Below are 19,069 nucleotides of genomic sequence, written 5' to 3'. Positions count from 1 at the left end.
ATCCAGGCTGACCTTGAACTTACAATCCTCTTTCCATAGCCTCCCAAGCTGGGACTGCAGACATGCGCCACCCCTTCTGGCTATCCACTGAGATTTATAACCCCCATCGCTGGCCTCTCTTTCATTTGACTCTAGGTCCTTGAGAACAGTGGCTCTCAACTCTTTCTTCCTGTGACAGTTGTTCACATCCATTGTGCCATATCTTAGGTCCTGCAGTGACCCTCATATCAGAATCATGTTACCAAAACACTGTCAGATCACACAAAAGAGACAAGAGGCACATATCAGAATCTCAAGAAGAGAGAACCATTGGGTTAGAGGGAAACCAGCTTTGTAATGTGAGTCTGCATGTGGGACACATTAGAAATAAACTCTGCCCCCCATTCAGAAGGACAGCTGCTGAGACAAACTCAGCCGAGTCTTAGGCCTGCAACTCAGCATCAGAGGGCTCTGGTTTCTTCTCAGGATCTGTCAGAATCAGATGCTGGGAACTTCCTGCTCAGGATCAAAAGGGAAAAACTCTGCTCCTAAGTAGAGCTCATACTTCAGGCTTGAGGGATAGGAGATTCCAGCCCCCTGGGCCTGGACAGCAAGGAACACTGGAGACTCACCAGGTGTAACGGCTGATTGAAGGCCTTTAGGTCCTTGGCCAAGATTGGAAGTGTGGCTGGAGCTGCTGCTGTATGAGAAGGGGGTGTTCCCAGAAAAAATAAATACCCAGTAATGAAGTCAGGCTGCATCCAGAAGAAGCCTGAGCAGATTTGAACAGCGTGCTGACTTTTTCCAGAATAAGACATGAATATAATAGTATAAGAGGATGTTATGAAAATGAAAAACAATTGCATTAGCTGTTCTAGAAAGAAATTTAATGTCTTGAGGGAATACAAAAGCTAATCAGTTGGCTACTTGTTTTTAACAAGTTTAGAGGCTTGAATAAAAATCCCTAATAACGTGATCATTTTGCTATATAATAAGGGTGCACAGCATACAATGCCTGTGTCTCCTGACCATATCATTACCAGGGAAAGCGTAGGTTCCCCATCTGATCTGGCAGCTTAGCGGGTTGGTCTGTGGGAGCCATATTCAGATCTGCAAAGTGACTTGTTCTCAATGCAGGGTGGATAAGGACAAGGGTAGGAAGGAGTAAGGGTGGAGTGGTAAGGAACATTTGAATGGTGAGCTGGAGAGAAAGGAAGGTCAGACTTCCAAGTAGGAGCCTCCATCTTACCTCTCTTTTGCTCCTAATGACCATCCAGTGGTCACCCTCTTCTCCAGCTGACTTTCTAGAAGGCCCCTGGTGCCCAGAAAGGCAGGTGTTCATTTGTGGACCCTCTGCCTTTGCTCTTGGCAGTGCCTCTGTGATTGTGTTTTCTGGGCGTTCATGCGAGAGCTCTCCAGCTTGCCTCCTTCCCCTTCTCCTCCAGTTTATCACAGTTCAGTGAAGAGAACATGATGGACCCCTACAACCTCGCCATCTGCTTCGGGCCCTCGCTGATGTCAGTGCCAGAGGGCCACGACCAGGTGTCCTGCCAAGCCCACGTGAATGAGCTGATCAAAACCATCATCATCCAACATGAGAACATCTTCCCAAACCCCAGGGAGCTGGAGGGTCCTGTCTACAGCAGAGGAGGAAGCATGGAGGATTACTGGTAGGGGGCTTAGGGCTGGATGAGGGTGGGAGTCACTGATGCAACTGACATGGGGGCCAGATGGTCAAGTAAAAGGACAAGGAAACCCCCAGGTCCTCACTCCTAGGCTTTTCAGGCTGCTAAGGTCTGGGGATGTTTCCGGCAGTCCCCTCACCTCAGCCTCACCTAGAGTTCAGAGTAGTAAGGACCATTCTGAAAGATAATGACAACAAATTTAATAGTAATATTGTGTATCAAACTTCTGCTCATTAGTCCATAATATTCCTCAGATTTCTGCCCTATGCTATGTATCATAAGGAAGACAGTCCTGAGCCCAAGGAATCCCATTCTTATTGAGAAAAGTTTAGATGTGAGGCATGATTTCCTGACTGTGCCTTTGTAAGATGACGCTTTAGAATGAGTTCAGAAACTTTTGAAGAGAAAGAAGAGTAAGCTTCACTTTCAGCAGGTTGGGCAAAGTCCTACCCTGAAGCAGGATTAAATTCTGTAGGGCAAGGTTTTTTTATGACCTAGCATGAGAACAGAAATCTAAAAGAAATCCCTAGGGTACATTTTTGCTAGACCCCTCCATTAGAAAAATAATGAATCATTTCCAAAAAATGGAGTCATATTTCTATGTTAAAAATGAAGCCACTGCAACCGAGAGAGGCCAGTGACAGTGTATTTCAGGCTACTCTGATGATGGAGATTTAACCCTGATCTCTTTTCTCACAGTGACCATTCGTTACCCCATGTAGCTTCCCCTCCCCACCCATGATACCATTTCAGTGTTATTTTCCATCAAAGACAACTGTCTCTCTCTTTTAATCCCTAACATCCCTTACCTCCCTCTCCTCCCTCTCCCTTTTCCACCTAAATAATGTTTCAGCCTGAGCTGAAAGCACAAGCCAACCCCAATCGGATTCCGTCTGAATGCAACATCTGGAACCAATTCACCAGCCCCATTGCTATTGACTGAGGTAGGGAGGAAAAGGGAGGCTCTTTACTTAATTAGAGGCCAATTGGTCCACACTTCTCCCTGACCCCCACAAGACAGACTCCTGCTCAAGCAGTAAAGAAATTGATAATCTGTGCCTCTGTGAACATCCTAATGCAGTGACATCCCTGAGTCCACTCCTCTCTGCTATACTGCAGATTCCAGGTCTGGGTCTGAGCTGGAGGACCCTCAGACGGCCCGCTGACAGATAATTTGTGGTGACTAGGGAGGGTGGTCAGTTCAGGTCTCAGGCTCTGGCTGGTGAGCTCCAGGAAGCTGTCCTTATGCATATAACTTGAAAACTTGATTTTCCCCTTTGTATATAAGTAGTGAAAAGCTGTGGATGGTGTGTTTCAGTTCTTGCTTTACCTGCCTTTGAAAATCAGGCAGAACATCTGCCCTCACTTCTCAAATATCAGACTACTTGGGCTGGGGGTGTAGCTCAGTGGTGGAATGCTTGCCTAGCATATGTGAAGCCCCGAGTTCAACCTCCAGCTCCGCAAATACCTGGGGAACAGAACCCCCACTTCCCCTCAGTCCCCAACCAGGGCAGCAAACAGAGCCTAAAGGGTGTTCTCCTAAGTAGGCACCTTCCTCCAGTTTTCTTCTCAGCCTCTTCTGTTTGGTCTGTCATTAATTAACAGTCTCTAGAAACACCATAATATTAGTCAGGGACATTACCTGACATCATAACCCAAATGGGAAGCCTCAGACCAATGGCAGCAAGGAGCAGGATTCTGGGACCTTGGGATGAGGGACCATTGGGCCATGAGCCTCACACCCATGTGGAAGTTCCCAGCCTCTCCTCTTTCTTCTTTGAGGAGAGAAAGAAGTGCAGCAAAGTGAGCTAAGATGATAAAGGAGGTGAGCCCAAAGAACCCTAAAGAATGGCCAGGAGATCAGGACCACAAGGGAGAAGGCACCAGCCACTTGCCTCCCACAGCTGTGGACATGAGGAGCAAACCTATTTAAATGTACTTCCCATTCTGAAACTGGAACCTGGTTCTCTAGGACTGCCTGCTAGCACATGATGGGGTCCTTCTGGGGACCTCCAATATTGAGAAGGGTGGGGATCAGGGGTATTGTTAGGGGTGATGGATCAAATGAGAGAAGCATAGAATTTTATGGCTGGAAGAGAACTTTAAAAGCATCATCTTGCCTTTAAACAGCCCAGATATTTTCAAAGGGCATCCAGGTTCCATGGGACTGGTTAAAAATGCAGATTCTCACCAGATGGATGGAGTGATGCATGCTTATAATGCCAGCCATTTCGGAAGCCTGAGAATCACAAGTTCAAGTCCAGCCTGGACAACTTAGAAAGACGCTGTCTCAAATAAAAAATAGAAATGGCTGGGTTGTAGCTCAGTGGTAGAGCACTCCAACTCAATTGCAGACCAAAAAAAAAAAAAAAAAAAGGAAAGCGAGAAAAATGCAAAGTCTCCAGCTTCAACTAGACCTGGTGATGCAAAAACTCTGAGGATGGGACAGCTCTTTTTTAACAAGCCTTCCAAGGCTCCCTGAAATTCAAGAACTGTGACCTTAGTGAATGACCATGTAAATGAACCTCCATCCTGGGGAAAGGTTTGCCTTTGCCTGTGTGCCCCTGCCTCCCCCACCACAGTCACTACCCAGGGTTTCCAAGATGTCACCAAACTCATCAGAAGGTTTTGAAGCACAGAAAAGGGTGAGGAATTTGTGCCTCTATTTTTTGACAGAGAGGAATCCTTACTGATATTCTCCCAGAATGTCCTGTGGAATTGATAAACCTCCTTGGAACTGACTTATTCCATCAGGGGTGTCCTGAATTGGTCACCTAAAGTTTTTGAGGAATTTCCTGGGACCATAGAACCTGTGCCCACAGGAAGAGAGTGTCCGCAGAGCCAGAGGTAGAGACTGTGTGGCCAGGCTGTGAGGTTGGGTCTTCTATAGTGCCTAGAAAGGCTCTCTGATTACCTCCTACTGCTGGAGGAGGAAACCTCAGACATTAATAGGGTTTTCTCTACTTTTCAAGAAGTAAGATCTTCCATCGGCTCTGAAGTCCCTGAACCGGGAGATCAGGAGTAAAGTTACTATCTCCCTGGCCATTCCCAATTCTCTACTCTGCATGGTGAATTTTTTTCAAGATCTTGACCTGACTTTCATCCCCTGTCATCTTTCAGAATTTAATCCACAGCAGATTCTTCTTCCCCGTTCTTGTTTTCCATCCACGCCTATGACTCACTTTCTCACCACTACACAGGCTAATCCACAAAGCAACCTAGGGACATCAAGCAGAAGGAGAAAGAAGGAAAAGTAGTGCTACATACCCTTCTATGCCAAATGCTTCACTAGATTATATCATTGACTGACTCCTCAACCAACTCTGAGGTAGACAGATCATTTTTCTTCAGTGTGTGGATGAGGCGACTATGATTTAAAGAGATTAAGTACTTGTCCAGGGTCACACTGCTATCAAACGTCAGATGATTTTTGGATCCAGATATATCTGATGATAAAGTCCAGTACTGCCTTCCACCAGGCTCCCTCCTTGAAAACCAGAAACAAATTCATGTGGAGAAACAACTCCTTAAGAAGTTGAGTAGTTTTACATTTTCTAGAGAATTTATTTGATAACTTCAAAAGAGTTTCCATTTGTCTGGAGATAGTCTACATCCGAAATAATCTCAAGTGGTTTTTGTAGCAGGAGCTGGAGCAGAGAACCTCTAGGGGTATATATTTCATTCTGGGCATTTGTCTGCTGTGTATATTTGGAGCATATGACCCCTTTGCTCTAAGGAGGCTGTATTAAGGGAATGAGAACTTTGTAAGCAGATGCTGACATCCCAGTTACTGTCCCTTCTGTTGCAGTGATAGCCCTCATGGAGAGACTACCTCGGCTGAAGACTCAACCCAGGATGTGACCGCAGAACACCACACAAGTGATGACGGTACGGGGCCCGGCTTCCTGGTCAGTGGGGCTACTAGGGGTAAAGCAGGGAGTGGTTATGTGTCCTGTGCCCCTGATGAACTTTCCTGCCCAGCAGTTCCCTGGCTGCTTTCCTGTCTCTCCTATCTCCCTTCCTTAGAGGGACATCCTCAAATAGAATGGTCTCGGTATTTGAGCACAAGTGAGAAACTAGACTTTTTTATAGCCCTTCAGTCTTCTTGCCCTGCCTCCCAACTCCTTGTCTAGCCCAGTCCTAGTCCCTTATCACAGCCCAGACTCCTGCCAAGTAGTTGGAGACCAAAGTGAAAGCTCATTTGAAAAACAGCAAGCCTAGGGGATAGAGAAGCTAGATGCCAGGAGCCAAGGGGAGCGAGCCAGAGGGGAGAGGGAGTGAGGAGAAACCACACGCTTGCAGCCGGCCCACTGGAAAAACTGACCCTGTCCACAGCACAGACATGAGAGCGCTGAGCAGCCCGGTGGGTGCACATCCAGGAGTGGAATGCTCAGCTGTCAGCCGCCAGCCCTTGGCTATGCCCGTGATTTATTAGGGCCTGTTCAGCCAGCACATTTTCCCTGCTTCCAACAGTTCCGTACCTCCATTTCTGGATCAGTTGGGCTCTGGGAGTCTCAGCAGCTGACAAGGGGCCTCAGAATTTTCTGGGCACAAGAATGAAATGGCAGAGTCTGCAGAGCTTTGCCTGTTCTCTACCTTGCTGGGAATTCTGCAATTCTGGGCCAGCTTTCAAAGGAGAAGAAAATTAGAGCTGCTTATTTATACCCCGATGTGAGAAGAAGTAGTGTGGTCATTTGCCATGTTCTGAAGGGAATGGGTGAACTAGGGATTTACCACTGGGCTCCAGCTACCTCGAGCCTGCACTGTTGGAGGCTCAAGAGATACTGTCACTTGATCCTCATGAAACAGACAGGACCACAGTTTTTTAGTTGAGAGATGGAGGCCAGAGGGGTCAAGTGACATACTGAGACTTTGGAGAACTGAGATTGGGATGCCTAGATGGGCCTTCTCTGCTCAGCCTGCTGTGGTGAAATCTCCAGTCCTCCTAACCCCAGCAGACTCCCTAGCCAGAGCTCATCCAAGCATGCTTGTTTTGAATCAGCCTTTGTCTCTACTACCCAGAGTATCTGACTCTCAGGTGCTAGGTTTCCACTATCTAATCTCTACCTGCAGCCTAGAACAAGTAAAGATAATGATAACATTGACTAAGGTACTCATACACAGTGCTAAGCATCGCTCTGAGCATTTATACAAATTGTACTTCATTGGCCCCTCTCAACAAATTCACAAAAAAGGCACTATTAGCCCATTTCACAGATAAGGAGTCAGAAGCCCCACACAAAAGTAGAAACCCATTGCATTCATAAATAAACCCCTTTTAATTTTTTGAATTACTTTCACATGCATTTTTTACAAAACATTTCCATGTTCTGCTCCTCAGAAAGTTGATTGGTTAAGTATTTTCTCTTTATAAAGACTAAAAACTCATGTTCTACTGGGGATGATAGATAACATAAATAAATTACTTAAAATGTAGTATAATTATTGGAGTGATTATATAATCAAAAGATAAATAAGTCTTTAAAATATAGTACAAGTTTGGGAGGGGTTGTTTGTTTTTGTAGCAGGGATTGAACCCAGAGTCTCTTAACCACTATGCCAGGTCCCCAGTCCTTTTTTATTTTTTATTCAGAGACAGGGTCTCACTGAGTTGCTTAGGGCCTCAGACTCTGGGATTACTTACAGCTGTGTGCCACCACATCCCACCAGTGCAAGTTTGATGACCTGAATCATCATAAAGAAGAATCAACGTAAAGGGTTATGTTTACACCATAGAAGTTGCCAGAGAAAGCAGAGCCTTAATGTGTTTCATCAAGCAGAGAAAAGGGGATTCCGGGTGGAAGAGACAGACCATGTGCTTGGGAGTCACATGCGTCGTATATCACTCCCACCACAGAGCTGGTCCAGCTCATTGGGCTTTTCCACCAGTTTCCTGAATCTGTAGGTCCCAACAATATGTGTTTCCTTCTTTTCTGCCCTCTCAGAGTGTGAGCCCATCGAGGCCATTGCCAAGTTTGACTACGTGGGCCGGACAGCCCGAGAACTGTCCTTTAAGAAGGGGGCATCCCTGCTGCTTTACCAGCGGGCTTCTGATGACTGGTGGGAAGGCCGGCACAATGGCATCGACGGACTCATCCCCCATCAGTACATCGTTGTCCAAGACACGTACGTCGGGCCCTGGCATCTTTGGGGTGGTCCCAGGCAGCACTGTGGGAGTGAGATGTCAATTCCAGAGCCATGGGAGTATGAGGGAGACCACCCCAAGGGAAACCAATGCAGTTCCAAGGTTTACAGTTCCTTTAAGGAGGGTCCCCCCCCCCAACTCCATGGAGAATTTTTTAAATCTCTCCACTTTTTGTTTCCTTTTTAAGTCATCCCCTGATCCATTTGGTTTAGAGACCTGCCGGCCATTGTTCATCCGCATTTATACCTGATGAGTGATAATGTGGACTTTTTATTTGTCCACCTACATTTCCTTTTTTGGAAAGATTAGGATGGGAAAACATTTTCACTTCTCTGTCCTTCTTTGAAGGAAATATGTGCACTCCATCTGCTAAGCTATTGGTGGCACTTTTTTACCTGTAAATGAAAATAAGGAGTTACTTTCTAGGAAAAATGTGGCTTAACCAGCTTTGTGGAAGTGACCTAGTTCACTTAACCTGGATGAGGTTGACTTGGGGAAAGATGGGGCATACAGGGAAAAGGATGTCAGGAAACCATGGTTGCTCATTGGATCAACGTATCCAGTGAGGTCCCAGAGAGATCTCGTTGGATGGGCTATTCCCACTCTTTGAAGCAGTGTCTCCTGAGCAGGAAATAATATCCCCTGTGGCCCACCCACACCTGCCTCCCTGTCCCTTGCCCTGCCTCCGCCCCCATTCATTTCCCCCAGAAACAGTGTCACTGTTTTTAGTCCTTCCCTTAATATTATTTTTTAAAGGTTGATATCCTGAGTGAGTCTGCACCCTCCCAGCCTCTCCCTGGCTCGTTCTGCGGGGAAATCCTCCCTCTGTTGATAACATCGCAAACCTGGTGGCGATCTTTGCGTGGACAGGACCCTCCCAAATTTAGCATTATGACTTCACTACAGGATGGAGAGAAGATGAATTGTGGGGGAGAAGGGGCTTTCTTTGTCATCAGTAGCCAGAGGGGCCGGGAGAGCAGTGGAGAGACCTGGGACCGGCTTGGACGCTCTAAGCGAGGCTAGATGTGCTGCGACAAAAGTGTGGCCCTGTGGCCATGTCCTGCCTCAACGCCGGCATCTCCAGAGCCACCGCAGAGCTGACTGTCCTTACCCGGCAGTGCTCGAGACCTCAGCAGATAAACCACAACCTGGACTTCTGCCTCCTTCAGGAGGTGGCCTCCAGCACGGCCACCCCAGGAAAGCAGCATGGGGTAGAAGGCAGATGCCTCGAAGCCAGGTGTCCCCTAGCCAAGCTCTCCTGAGGAGCTGAGGATCCCACGAACTCAGCGGATTATTTATTTTTATTTAAACAACCTGACCCTCCGAAGGCCTTTAGGTTTCCTCGCCTGTGCTCACGGAGCTCGCCCCGCTAGGTGTCGCTGCTGCCTCAGAGCCATGTGGGGTCGCGTATGTGTGTCCGGGGGGCCATCTTGCCGATTTAACACTGCTTTTTGTGTTGTTGTTGTTTTCCCTCTTCCCTGCCTGCCTGCCCCTTCTCCCCCAGCGAGGACGGTGTCGTGGAGAGGTCCAGCCCCAAGTCTGAAATTGAGGTCATTTCTGAGCCACCTGAAGAAAAGGTGACAGCCAGAGCGGGGGCCAGCTGTCCCAGTGGGGGTCATGTAGCCGATATTTACCTTGCAAACATCAACAAGTAAGCTCTGCTTTTCATTTTCTGCTCCCCTGTACAACGTGCACCACCCAGCCTCACCCCTGACCTCACCCCTCCATTCCCGCAATGCGCGCAGGGCTCCCAGCTCCCAGGCCTAATGCTTTGCATGTGTTCATTGCTGCTGCAAGGCGACAGGCCTATGGAGACTTGCACAGGCCTGGGGACAGGCCAGGTCTTCAGCTAGCTGCCCTCATGCTGTGGAAGGGTGTTCTACTATGTGTTCCCTCAGTGTCTGTCCACCCAGGCCTTCCTGGTATATGGCTAAAACTTTGGCCAAAACTTTGGTCACTATATGCAACTTCGTTTTCTACTATTTCTTAGAGGTGCCTTCTCTTTTCCAATTCTTACTCAAATAATAGTGTGCCATGTCTTTCTTCACCCTTGTTTGTCTGAAGATTCAAAGTCTTGTGTGTCTTCTGCCTGGCTAATGTTATGCCAGGTGGACTTATTTAGATTTCACATGTCTTGTTTCTCCCCATGTCCTGCATTCACTCCTTTGGAGGAGAGAGGAGCACTGTGCCCCCAGGAAAGCTTTGTTCTGAGCTCTTTATTCATTGTGTGACCCCTAGTGCCCTTTTCTTCTGCCCTTTCACACCAAGAGAAATAATGTTCCTTGCTTCAGCCCTGTGTATTAGCATCCCTAGCAATCCCCTTGCAGATGCCCACCTCTGTCCAGCAGGCTCTTACCTCTGACCCCCAGCTTTCATTGTGCCATTAGCAACATCCTGGGGTTTTAACTCCACCCACTCCCAAGCTGGCTGTCTAGAGGGATTCCACGCCCCCCCGCCTGGCCTGCGTGCTGCTGCCTCCCCGGGAGGCATTCAGGTTATTGGAGAACTAATCTCATCTCAAGGGGCCAGACAACAAGTCCCAAAGCCTACAGACCTCTTTCCGCCAGACCCTGAAACTTGGCCCAGAGCCAGCAGGATGACAAGCCCCAGGGCGCTCCTGATGAATATGGATTGGAGATGATGTACAGTTTTTATTCCCCTCTGGCTTTGGAGGAATGAAATGATTTGCACTTTGAAAACCTGTTAACGTAGCCTCTGGACACTGAGACTGGAAGGAGAATAAAAGATGCTTGTTGTTTTTAAACTACACCAGGTTACCAGATCTCTTGGCTTTCTTCCAACCAGACGGTAGCAGGGGGAGTGGTTGGGACACGTGGCTCTTTTCCATCTCTTTCACCCTCAAGTTCATAAAGTAGTTTTATTCAGCTCACTTACTCTGTGTAGTTATAATTTAATTCAGGCCAGTAAAAAATTGAGGATTTTATACTTCCCTCTAGCATACTGCCATTCTGGGAGGGCAACTAGTAAAAAATAACTGTGAGCTAATCACATTTTTCTCCTTATTTACAAGTCTATGTTAATTATAAGCCTATACTCATAAGGTTGTAAGCTTATTATTAAGCCAGAAAGCAAGGCAGGGTTGGTGGAGGTAGTCAGATATTTAGTTAGGTACTTTAAAAATTTTTTTTTTTTGGCAGTACCAGGGATTAAACCCAGGACCTCTCACATTCTGGTCAAGTGCTTTACCACCGACTACATCCACAGACCTAGGTACATATTTTTAAGACATCACATTATATTTGATGCCACTTGTACAAAAGAATTATAGTGAGGGATGACAGAAACAGTCTAAGAGGAACATCTGGTAGAAAGTCAAAGTGGTTCCCTTGAACTCCTTACTTAGTAATATCAGAATCTCATGATGAAGTTCTTAGAGGACAAGCCTCTGTCACCATGGCCTTCCCAGGCCTACCCAGACACCAGCCAGTCAGTTGGTGTCTGAGGGACAGCCCCCAGCATGGCTGGCCCTTAGGAATTAGTCTGTGCCTCCTCGCCCCATCATTCCTTCCAAGCTCCTTCCATTCCTTGAGTGCCCTGGGTTCTCTCTCCCCCTCCGCCTTCACATCTGCTGACCACTCTCACCAGGTCAGCTCCTCCTCTCCCTTCAAGACTCATGCCAAAGATTTGCCTCATGGGGGAAGCCCTTGTGACACCCCTGATTTCCCCAGGGCTGAGTTAGATGCCCTTAGTCTGTACCCCAAAAGTGCTTAACTGGTTCCACACTGAGCTCTCTGGAACCAACAACTCTTGTCTTCCTCATCTTTATGTCCCCAGGGCCTGACTGGGGACACAGTGTGCTGCAGTCACTCCCGTAAATCTGCCTGTTCAGCAGATTTAAGCTTGTGAGTCAGCTGTCCTTGAATGGAAAGAGAAAATCAGAAAGGAGTTATTAGGGTGTGGCATTTTGATTTAACTGCGCACATTTATTAAGCATCAGCTATTGTGCTGAGCAGAAGTACTGGCTATTCAGAACCAAATCAGACATGGCCCCCAGTGTCCAGAGCCACCGTCTAGCAAGATAAAGATTGTATGGAGCTGTAGCTAAAAAGCAGAGCTGTGGATGCTCTGAGGAGCAGGGGAAGGAGAGAGCCATTATTTCTATAGTTGGAGTTAGTGATGTCAGAGAAAAAATTTTGCAGAGGTGGGCTCATTTCAGAAGAGCTTTCCAAGAGTCTGAGAATATCCTTTTTCCACTTGAGAACGGCTGACTCATGAGGTTAGAAATGCCGAGCAGGCAGATATTACATAGAACGGCTGCGATGTACCAGGTCTCCGACTAGGCTTCAGGTCCACAAAGATGAGGGAAACCTCAGCAATGAACACAACCAGGACTGGCTTAGAGCACCAGCCCTGCCTCATAGACTCTCTTCTCTGCAGAGTCCTGCCTCGCCTCCTTCCACCCCAGTCTCCCTTAATAGATTCAAAATCAGAGCTGCCCAGCTGCTTTTTGAACCTGCAGCTTCATGGCTTCTTAGATTAGGTCCTTTAAAATCCGATTCTAAGACAAAATGAAAATATTTAGTATCAGGCAACACCCATGGAAGATTCTGCCAAGTCATTTTATTCAAGAGCTTTAGTGGTGTGAAACAGATTGGCCCAGCACTGGGTGACATAGGAGTCATGTGGATATCTTTCCACCAGAAAAAAAATGCACACACTGGGCCCTGAGTCTGCAACATTGAAGCCGGTTGAAACATCTGTCCCATGTCTGCAGAATAAGCACCAGCAGCCTCTTGCCTCAGCCCAAAATGATTACAGTTTTGCTGTAGTTGGACCAAGAGACAAGCTAAAATTTGGAAGTGTTAACTCTCCTCTTCCCAGCTATTGCCCACTTCCTTGGTGATGGTGAGACATTTCCTACCTGGGGCATTAGGTTTCTGTTCAAAGCAGGTAATGGAGTGGGTCTTTCCATGATTCTTTCTCCCATCAAAAATATTCCCTTAATCAGAAGTTTTTTTCTGACAGCACCTTTCAGAACTCAAAGCCCAAACCTCCAAGTAAGTATCCATTTCTCCTTTGCCCAGGTGGGGGTGGCAGGGTGCAGACACTTTGGAGAAGGGCAAAGAAGGCGGAACTGGGAAGAAAGGGGGCTCTGTGTGCCTCTCCTTCCAGAAGTCCCTTGATGCCAACATCTGCCCCCCTCACCCATCCTATCTTCCTTGGAGCCAGGGCTCCCTGATCACCCTGCCCTTTCTGTTTGTGATTGAAGGCAAAGGAAGCGTCCAGAATCTGGGAGCATCCGGAAAACATTTCGGAGTGACAGCCATGGGCTGAGCAGTTCCCTGACTGACTCCTCCTCCCCGGGGGTGGGGGCTAGCTGCCGCCCGTCCTCCCAGCCCATCATGAGCCAGAGTCTCCCCAAGGAAGGGCCAGATAAGTGTTCCATCAGTGGGCACGGGAGCCTCAATTCCATCAGTCGCCACTCATCCCTGAAAAATCGGTTAGACAGTCCACAAATCCGGAAGACTGCCACAGCGGGAAGGTCAAAAAGCTTCAATAACCATCGGCCCATGGACCCTGAGGTCATTGCACAGGTAAGTGCTGGCTCCTGGACAAGCGGTTAGCATGAGTCCACACCTGTCACTACTACTTGGGCAGTCCATGTTAATTATGACAGGACCTGAGACAGAATGATGCTTTGTGCCTGCTATTCAGGGACTCTTGGACACGTGGACTTCATAAGACCATTTGCCCAGCAATTGTCTGTCCCTCTCTGCCCATCAAGAACTTGAAGTTAAGAGCAAAAAATTCTGGTTTCTTTTTCATAACCTATTTGCAAGCCTACTCATTTTAAAATGAGTGAGAGTGTTTTGATAGAGCATTCAGCCCAATTTATGGGTCTTAAGACCCTGGTAGACTTTCATGAAGCTACCTGAGAGTTCAGGCTCAGGAACAGTTCTGGCTCTATTTGTATATCTCTGCCCATTCCCCTTATTCCATTTCCTCAAACTGATCTGATATGTAGTCAGTAGATGATCGGTCCACAACCTGATTCTGTTCTTAAATACTCAGAAATATTCTGACACTGGAAGCTCAAGTTCTAGAAAGGTTTCCAGCCACAGGCTCCAAATGCAGGGGGACCTGAACTCCCTGATTGTAGGGTCTTCATTCACGTCTGTACCACGCTGATGACTCTCTGTTTTCCATGAAATATTAGAGATCCAACCCCATCTCTAAAAATCCGACTACCCGGGCCACTCCAGCCAGTTCTTTCAGACGTCTCTCCCAACTATATAATTTTCATTAGACCAGGTAGGAACTAAGGGCTCATTGTTGCCTTCTGTGTCTCAACTGGGTTGAGATGCTTCTCACCCATCCTCCAGGGGCAATAGCGACTGGTTGTGGTCTCTATTGATTTTGTTGGTGCTCTGCTTAAGGAACTGTACTGGTTAGCCCAGTGTTGAGCTCTGGGCCTGAGATGTCTTGCTTTGCTGGCCTTCTGTTCTGTGCCTGTGTGCCTCCTGTAGGCAGGCTGCCTTGCCCCATGGGACTCCTCCCTGGTCCTTCCTTTTCCAGACATTAATAGGAATGTCAGAAAAGCTGCACAGTGGGGAAGACTCTAGTTGCAGAGTGAGACCGAGGTGTGAGAGCATTTAGAAGATTTGAGAGAGCTGAGGATGTGGCTCAATGGTGGAGCGCTTGCCTAGCACGTGTTAGGTCCTGGGTTCAAATCCCAGTACTGAAAAAAAAAAGTTTGAGAGTGTCATAGGGATAAGTGAAACTGAATCACAGTCAAGAGAAAACACGGAAACATGGATCACTCCATAGGATAAAGAAACTTTAATGGAGGACTTTGCTTGGAACATCCAATCTTTCATATGAGTTTCGTCCCAAGAAGGAGCCCTAGTGGTGGTTTGGGTGCCAGACACAAGTTTGTGGGGAGGGTGGTGGGGAGTTAGGAGGTCTTCCTGGGAGGCAGCTGGCTTACATAAAAAGGTTCTTTGATTCTTTAATCCTGGGCTAGGACTGCTATTTCCTAAAATCCAGAGTGTTCCATTGATTTGCAGGTGATTCACCTATGTGGGCTTTGGCTCCCCCTCCTGGCTATCTTTGGTTCCCCTCTCATGGTGGTGGGTAGAAGGAAATGGTATCAGTTTGGACACCCATGATTGAAGGGTGGGGGTTGTCCTGATTAATCTAGGCTTTGGGACTCTACCCTGCCCCAGAGGAAGAAGGACTAATCCTCTTAACCTTTGGCGTTGAAGTTCAAGAAAATAAAGATCATACTTCATCTCTACCCCCCTTTAAAAATTATTTACTATGTACACTTTCAAACATACACAAAAGTAGGAGGATTGGATAATAAATCTCTGTGTGCTTACAACCCAACTCCTGGCCACTCTTAGTTCATCCACCCCCAGGATTATATATATTTTATGCATAAAAGCCAAGAACTCTAGTTAAAAATCAGCTCCACCACTCTTTCTACAAGGAAAAAAAAAAATTCATGACAGTAAAAATCTCTCTGTCTCCCTTTCCCTACATTCTGAGCATTCATACGTTCAAGGAGTTTGGCCAAGTCAAATAATCTAGACATTTTATAGTTGGTTTCTTCGTGACTTGGCCTATCCAGTTGAAATAGGATCCTTGGGGACTTGTCCCTTCGTTTGTCTCACCTCCTACTTTTTCCTGGTTTGCAGGATATTGAGGCAACAATGAACTCTGCCTTGAATGAGCTGCGGGAGCTGGAGAGGCAGAGCAGCGTCAAGCACACCCCTGATGTGGTCCTGGACACCTTGGAGCCCCTCAAAACCTCCCCAGTGGTGGCCCCCACATCAGAGCCCTCCAGCCCCCTGCACACCCAGCTCCTCAAGGACCCTGAGCCTGCCTTCCAGCGCAGCGCCAGTACTGCTGGGGACATCGCCTGCGCCTTTCGGCCTGTCAAGTCTGTCAAGATGGCTGCCCCAGTCAAACCACCAGCCACGCGGCCCAAGCCCACCGTCTTCCCCAAAACAAATGCCACTAGCCCTGGTGTCAACTCATCAGCTTCCCCACAGTCCACTGACAAGTCTTGTACTGTCTGAGGGGTATAATTTAATTGTTCTAGACAAGGGGACTATAGGGACTGACTGTTATTAAAATCTTCCTATTTAACTAGCTTGGGGACTTCAGTTGAAAAATTAGATTCTAAGTTGTTCTTGCAGGAATTAGCCTCCCCATCTCCCAAAACCTTGAGAATGAAGCCCTCGTTACCACCTTTCCCTTCCCTTCCCATCGCCCTCTGCTTACCCCAGTCGTCGTAATCCAGCCAGCTGCAGTTCGTACCGTTCTTAGGTTAGCCGGAGACAGAGTTTTTCATTATCAGGTCACTGTGAAGTCTGGCAAGGCAAGTCATGAGGACATGAACTCCATCTCAGTCCCCTTGGACCACAGGGGATGCCTTGACCAGGTGGTTGCCCCCGGCCTCCAGCTTTCAGTGGCATCTTATTTTGGGTACTGATTATTAAGAAGCATATATAGTCCATTCTTCATTTTACACACACACAGGTTTTTCTGGTCTCTGGCACGTGTTGCTTCTCCCTCCTGGTCAGTCTCTTTGTAAGTTATTATATGGCAGTTCATATAAGAGCCACCAGGGGTCTCTGTTTCCGTTACAAACTTTGTTCTGTCTGGGCCAGAGAACTTAGCATTTGAAATCTCTCCAAATTTAGCAGGATGGGACAATTCTGTAATCTGTGTTGGGGTGGGGACTTTCTCTCTGTCTTCTTTCTATTGCTGTGAGTTGGTCACTGGTGTTTGCTTTTGCTCTCCTCCATCCTGTAGAAGTACATCCCAATCTTATTAAGGAGCTTTTAAAAGTTTTTTCTGAATGTATAGTCTTTTCTCGGGGTTCCTGTCATTGTCTCTGATGGACCATTTTCCATTTAAGACATTTTCCTATATAAGACAGTTTTATAGCTGGTTCCTTTTAGAGTAAAGAGTCTTAAAGTTTTATTGTGTTTATGGCAGGTTTGAAAAAAGGTAAGAAATGGGTCCTTCTTCCACTTTTTTCGGGCACTTAAAACATAAAATTCATTATTCTATTTAAAAATTAGGTTCCACTTTGCTAATCCAGAAATTTTTCCCAAATGTAAACTTATTTTACATTTACCCCTTGGTTTGGTTATTTTATAAGGTCTCTCTCCAGGGACCAACAGGGGCATGTAGAGTCCTAGTTAGATTAAGAGAGACCCTGCCCCTTAAGACCAGTTTTCATTTATTTAAACAGGATAAGTAAGGGAACTTTTGACTTCACAGAGTCTTCCCAAGGCCAGAATCTAAAGAAAATTAAAAATCAGATGCTGCATCTTTTGGCCTTTTCCTGGTTCCCCTCCTAAATGTAAAACCGATACCCTTATTTGCTCTAAACCTGGTGCATGTGGTCCTGGTTCCTCTAGCGTCACACTGCCCCAGGAATACCAGGACTGGGGACATCCATTTCGCAGGCTTGTAAGTCGCAGCTATTTAAAGCTAAAACTCATTCCTCCTCTTTGTTTTCTAGCTTGAAAACCCCACTTTTATGTTAGCCTTATGATTTTCTGTAGTCCAGGAGAGATGGTGGGTTACCATTCAGTAGTAAAATCAGAGTGTTCTTGTCTTTGACCTAGAAGAGATCCTTTTTAGACCAACATGTGCAGTTGGTAGTTGGATCTATAGAAAGTGGTAGGTGTTTCTCATCCTATTGAAGGAAAAGGAGAGCCTGGGGGCAGGGTGGGGGCATTAATGAGAAGGATAACCTGTGACCCCAAAGAACTCTAGAACCCCTTCAGGAAAGCGTGTCAGCCTGTAAGAAACAACCCACAATCTTTTAGATTTCAGTCTTTTTTGCTCTTTAGTGGCCTGTTCTTGTCTTGACTTCAACTTCACAGGTTCTAAGTCAAGGGGGCTTTCACACCTAAGGATCTATTTTCTTACTGAAAATAAAGATCCACCCTTCACTTGACATTCCTTTTAATCCAACTGAACAAAATTGGTTCTCATACTCGCTCTTTCCCCCTCTCTCCAAAACCCTCCCTTCTAAGAAAGTAAAAGCAAAGCTTTCTTAATGACAGCATTTTGGGCCTGTTCTGTTGCTCTTGCCTTATTTCTCTTTCAACCCTGTACATGAATTGTGTTTGCCATCCCCTTGGTCAGTGTCCATCTGCTGATTTGCATCATGAACTGAACAGTGTGAGTGGTCACCTACTAAACCCAACTCTGGGAGCCGAGCTGTCTTCCCCATCTCTGGTGCTCCTGACACCTGCGAGATGGTCCTGTCGAGAGGACTAGGAACCGTTAGGAGGAGAGTCCTTCTCGGCAGAGCTTACTGCAGTCAACTGGAATTGAGGTTGCACACTGTGATTTTACACCGAAAAGCCAAAAGGAGCTGGTCACCCAAGGCCTGGGGAGACCAGTCGTCCTCAGATCCGCTTGCCGAAACCAGCATGATGCTTCAAAGAGCCCCGCTCTGCCCCTTGTGGCATGGATCCTTTTCCTGGTATGGACTTTGAAGGGTCAGTCTTTGAGGAAAGGGGTGGGGGCGGCCACCAGCATCCCAATTTGGAAAATAGAGGAGTTTGCAGCCAGCAGCCTGTAAACTGGAAACACTGGTCTCAGCCAACCTCCTCAGGGCGCCCTGGTTTCTCCCCAAGGAGGTGAGGAGCAGTGACACCAGCGCCAGGAGCAACAGACCACTGGAAGGGCTGGTGTCCATGGACTTCACGTTCAGAAGAGAAGTTAGATCTTCCAGGGAATCGCAATGTTGTGGCGTCTGACTTGTATGTCATGTTTGTGTAAAATGGTATATTCTTTAAAATAGTGTTGATAACTGGAATATTGTATGTATGCTTGGAGATGCTTTGTGTGAACCTACGACTGTCACTCAACAGATGTTGGATTGGGGAAAATCCAAAGCACAACTTCAAAATAAAATACATTTTTAGGTTTCGATGCTGCAGTTCATATCCCCTTCCCCACTTCCTGCAATTTCTGAGTCAGGAATACAGCGACCCAGAAAGAATTGTGATTTGTTCATGCAAACAGCCTGCCAGGCAACAGGAGGGATGAGGTGACCTTAGTTCCAGCCACCTTCTCTCTCCCCCACCAAGGCATAGCAGCATTACATTTAGAATGTGGATTTTCTCCCCCCAGCATTTCCATATAGCCCAGGTGTGGAACTTAAGAGATTTGTAAACCATTGGGCAGTCTGTTGCCATGAGAACCGTTTCCTTCTTCCACCTTCCCTGTTATCAGTGAGGACTGTTCTCATTTCTATCTTTAG

At 46.9% G+C, this 19,069-nt stretch overlaps 1 protein-coding gene across 2 annotated transcripts in view; it reads left to right on the top strand.

Moving 5' to 3' along the window:
* The window catches only part of Srgap2 (SLIT-ROBO Rho GTPase activating protein 2), a 240,927-nt gene extending 222,377 nt beyond the window's left edge, over positions 1-18,550 (top strand). The window contains exons 18-23 of one of the 2 annotated variants that reach the window (XM_026387464.2): positions 1,425-1,649; positions 5,473-5,552; positions 7,610-7,790; positions 9,314-9,460; positions 13,040-13,364; positions 15,471-18,550. In XM_026387464.2, the coding sequence (XP_026243249.1) occupies positions 1,425-1,649; positions 5,473-5,552; positions 7,610-7,790; positions 9,314-9,460; positions 13,040-13,364; positions 15,471-15,854 (1,342 nt within the window). In that variant the 3' untranslated portion in view covers positions 15,855-18,550. Of the gene's footprint in view, positions 1-1,424; positions 1,650-5,472; positions 5,553-7,609; positions 7,791-8,565; positions 9,461-13,039; positions 13,365-15,470 lie in introns of those variants that run through there. The other variant, XM_026387465.2, reaches the window with a different exon arrangement.
* Positions 18,551-19,069: the final 519 nt, after the last annotated feature.

The sequence above is a fragment of the Urocitellus parryii genome, chromosome 9, assembly GCF_045843805.1.
Source record: "Urocitellus parryii isolate mUroPar1 chromosome 9, mUroPar1.hap1, whole genome shotgun sequence".
Classification (NCBI taxonomy): Eukaryota; Metazoa; Chordata; class Mammalia; order Rodentia; family Sciuridae; genus Urocitellus; species Urocitellus parryii.
The sequence above is the reverse complement of the archived record's forward strand: the minus strand, read 5'-3'. Positions and strand labels throughout refer to the sequence as shown.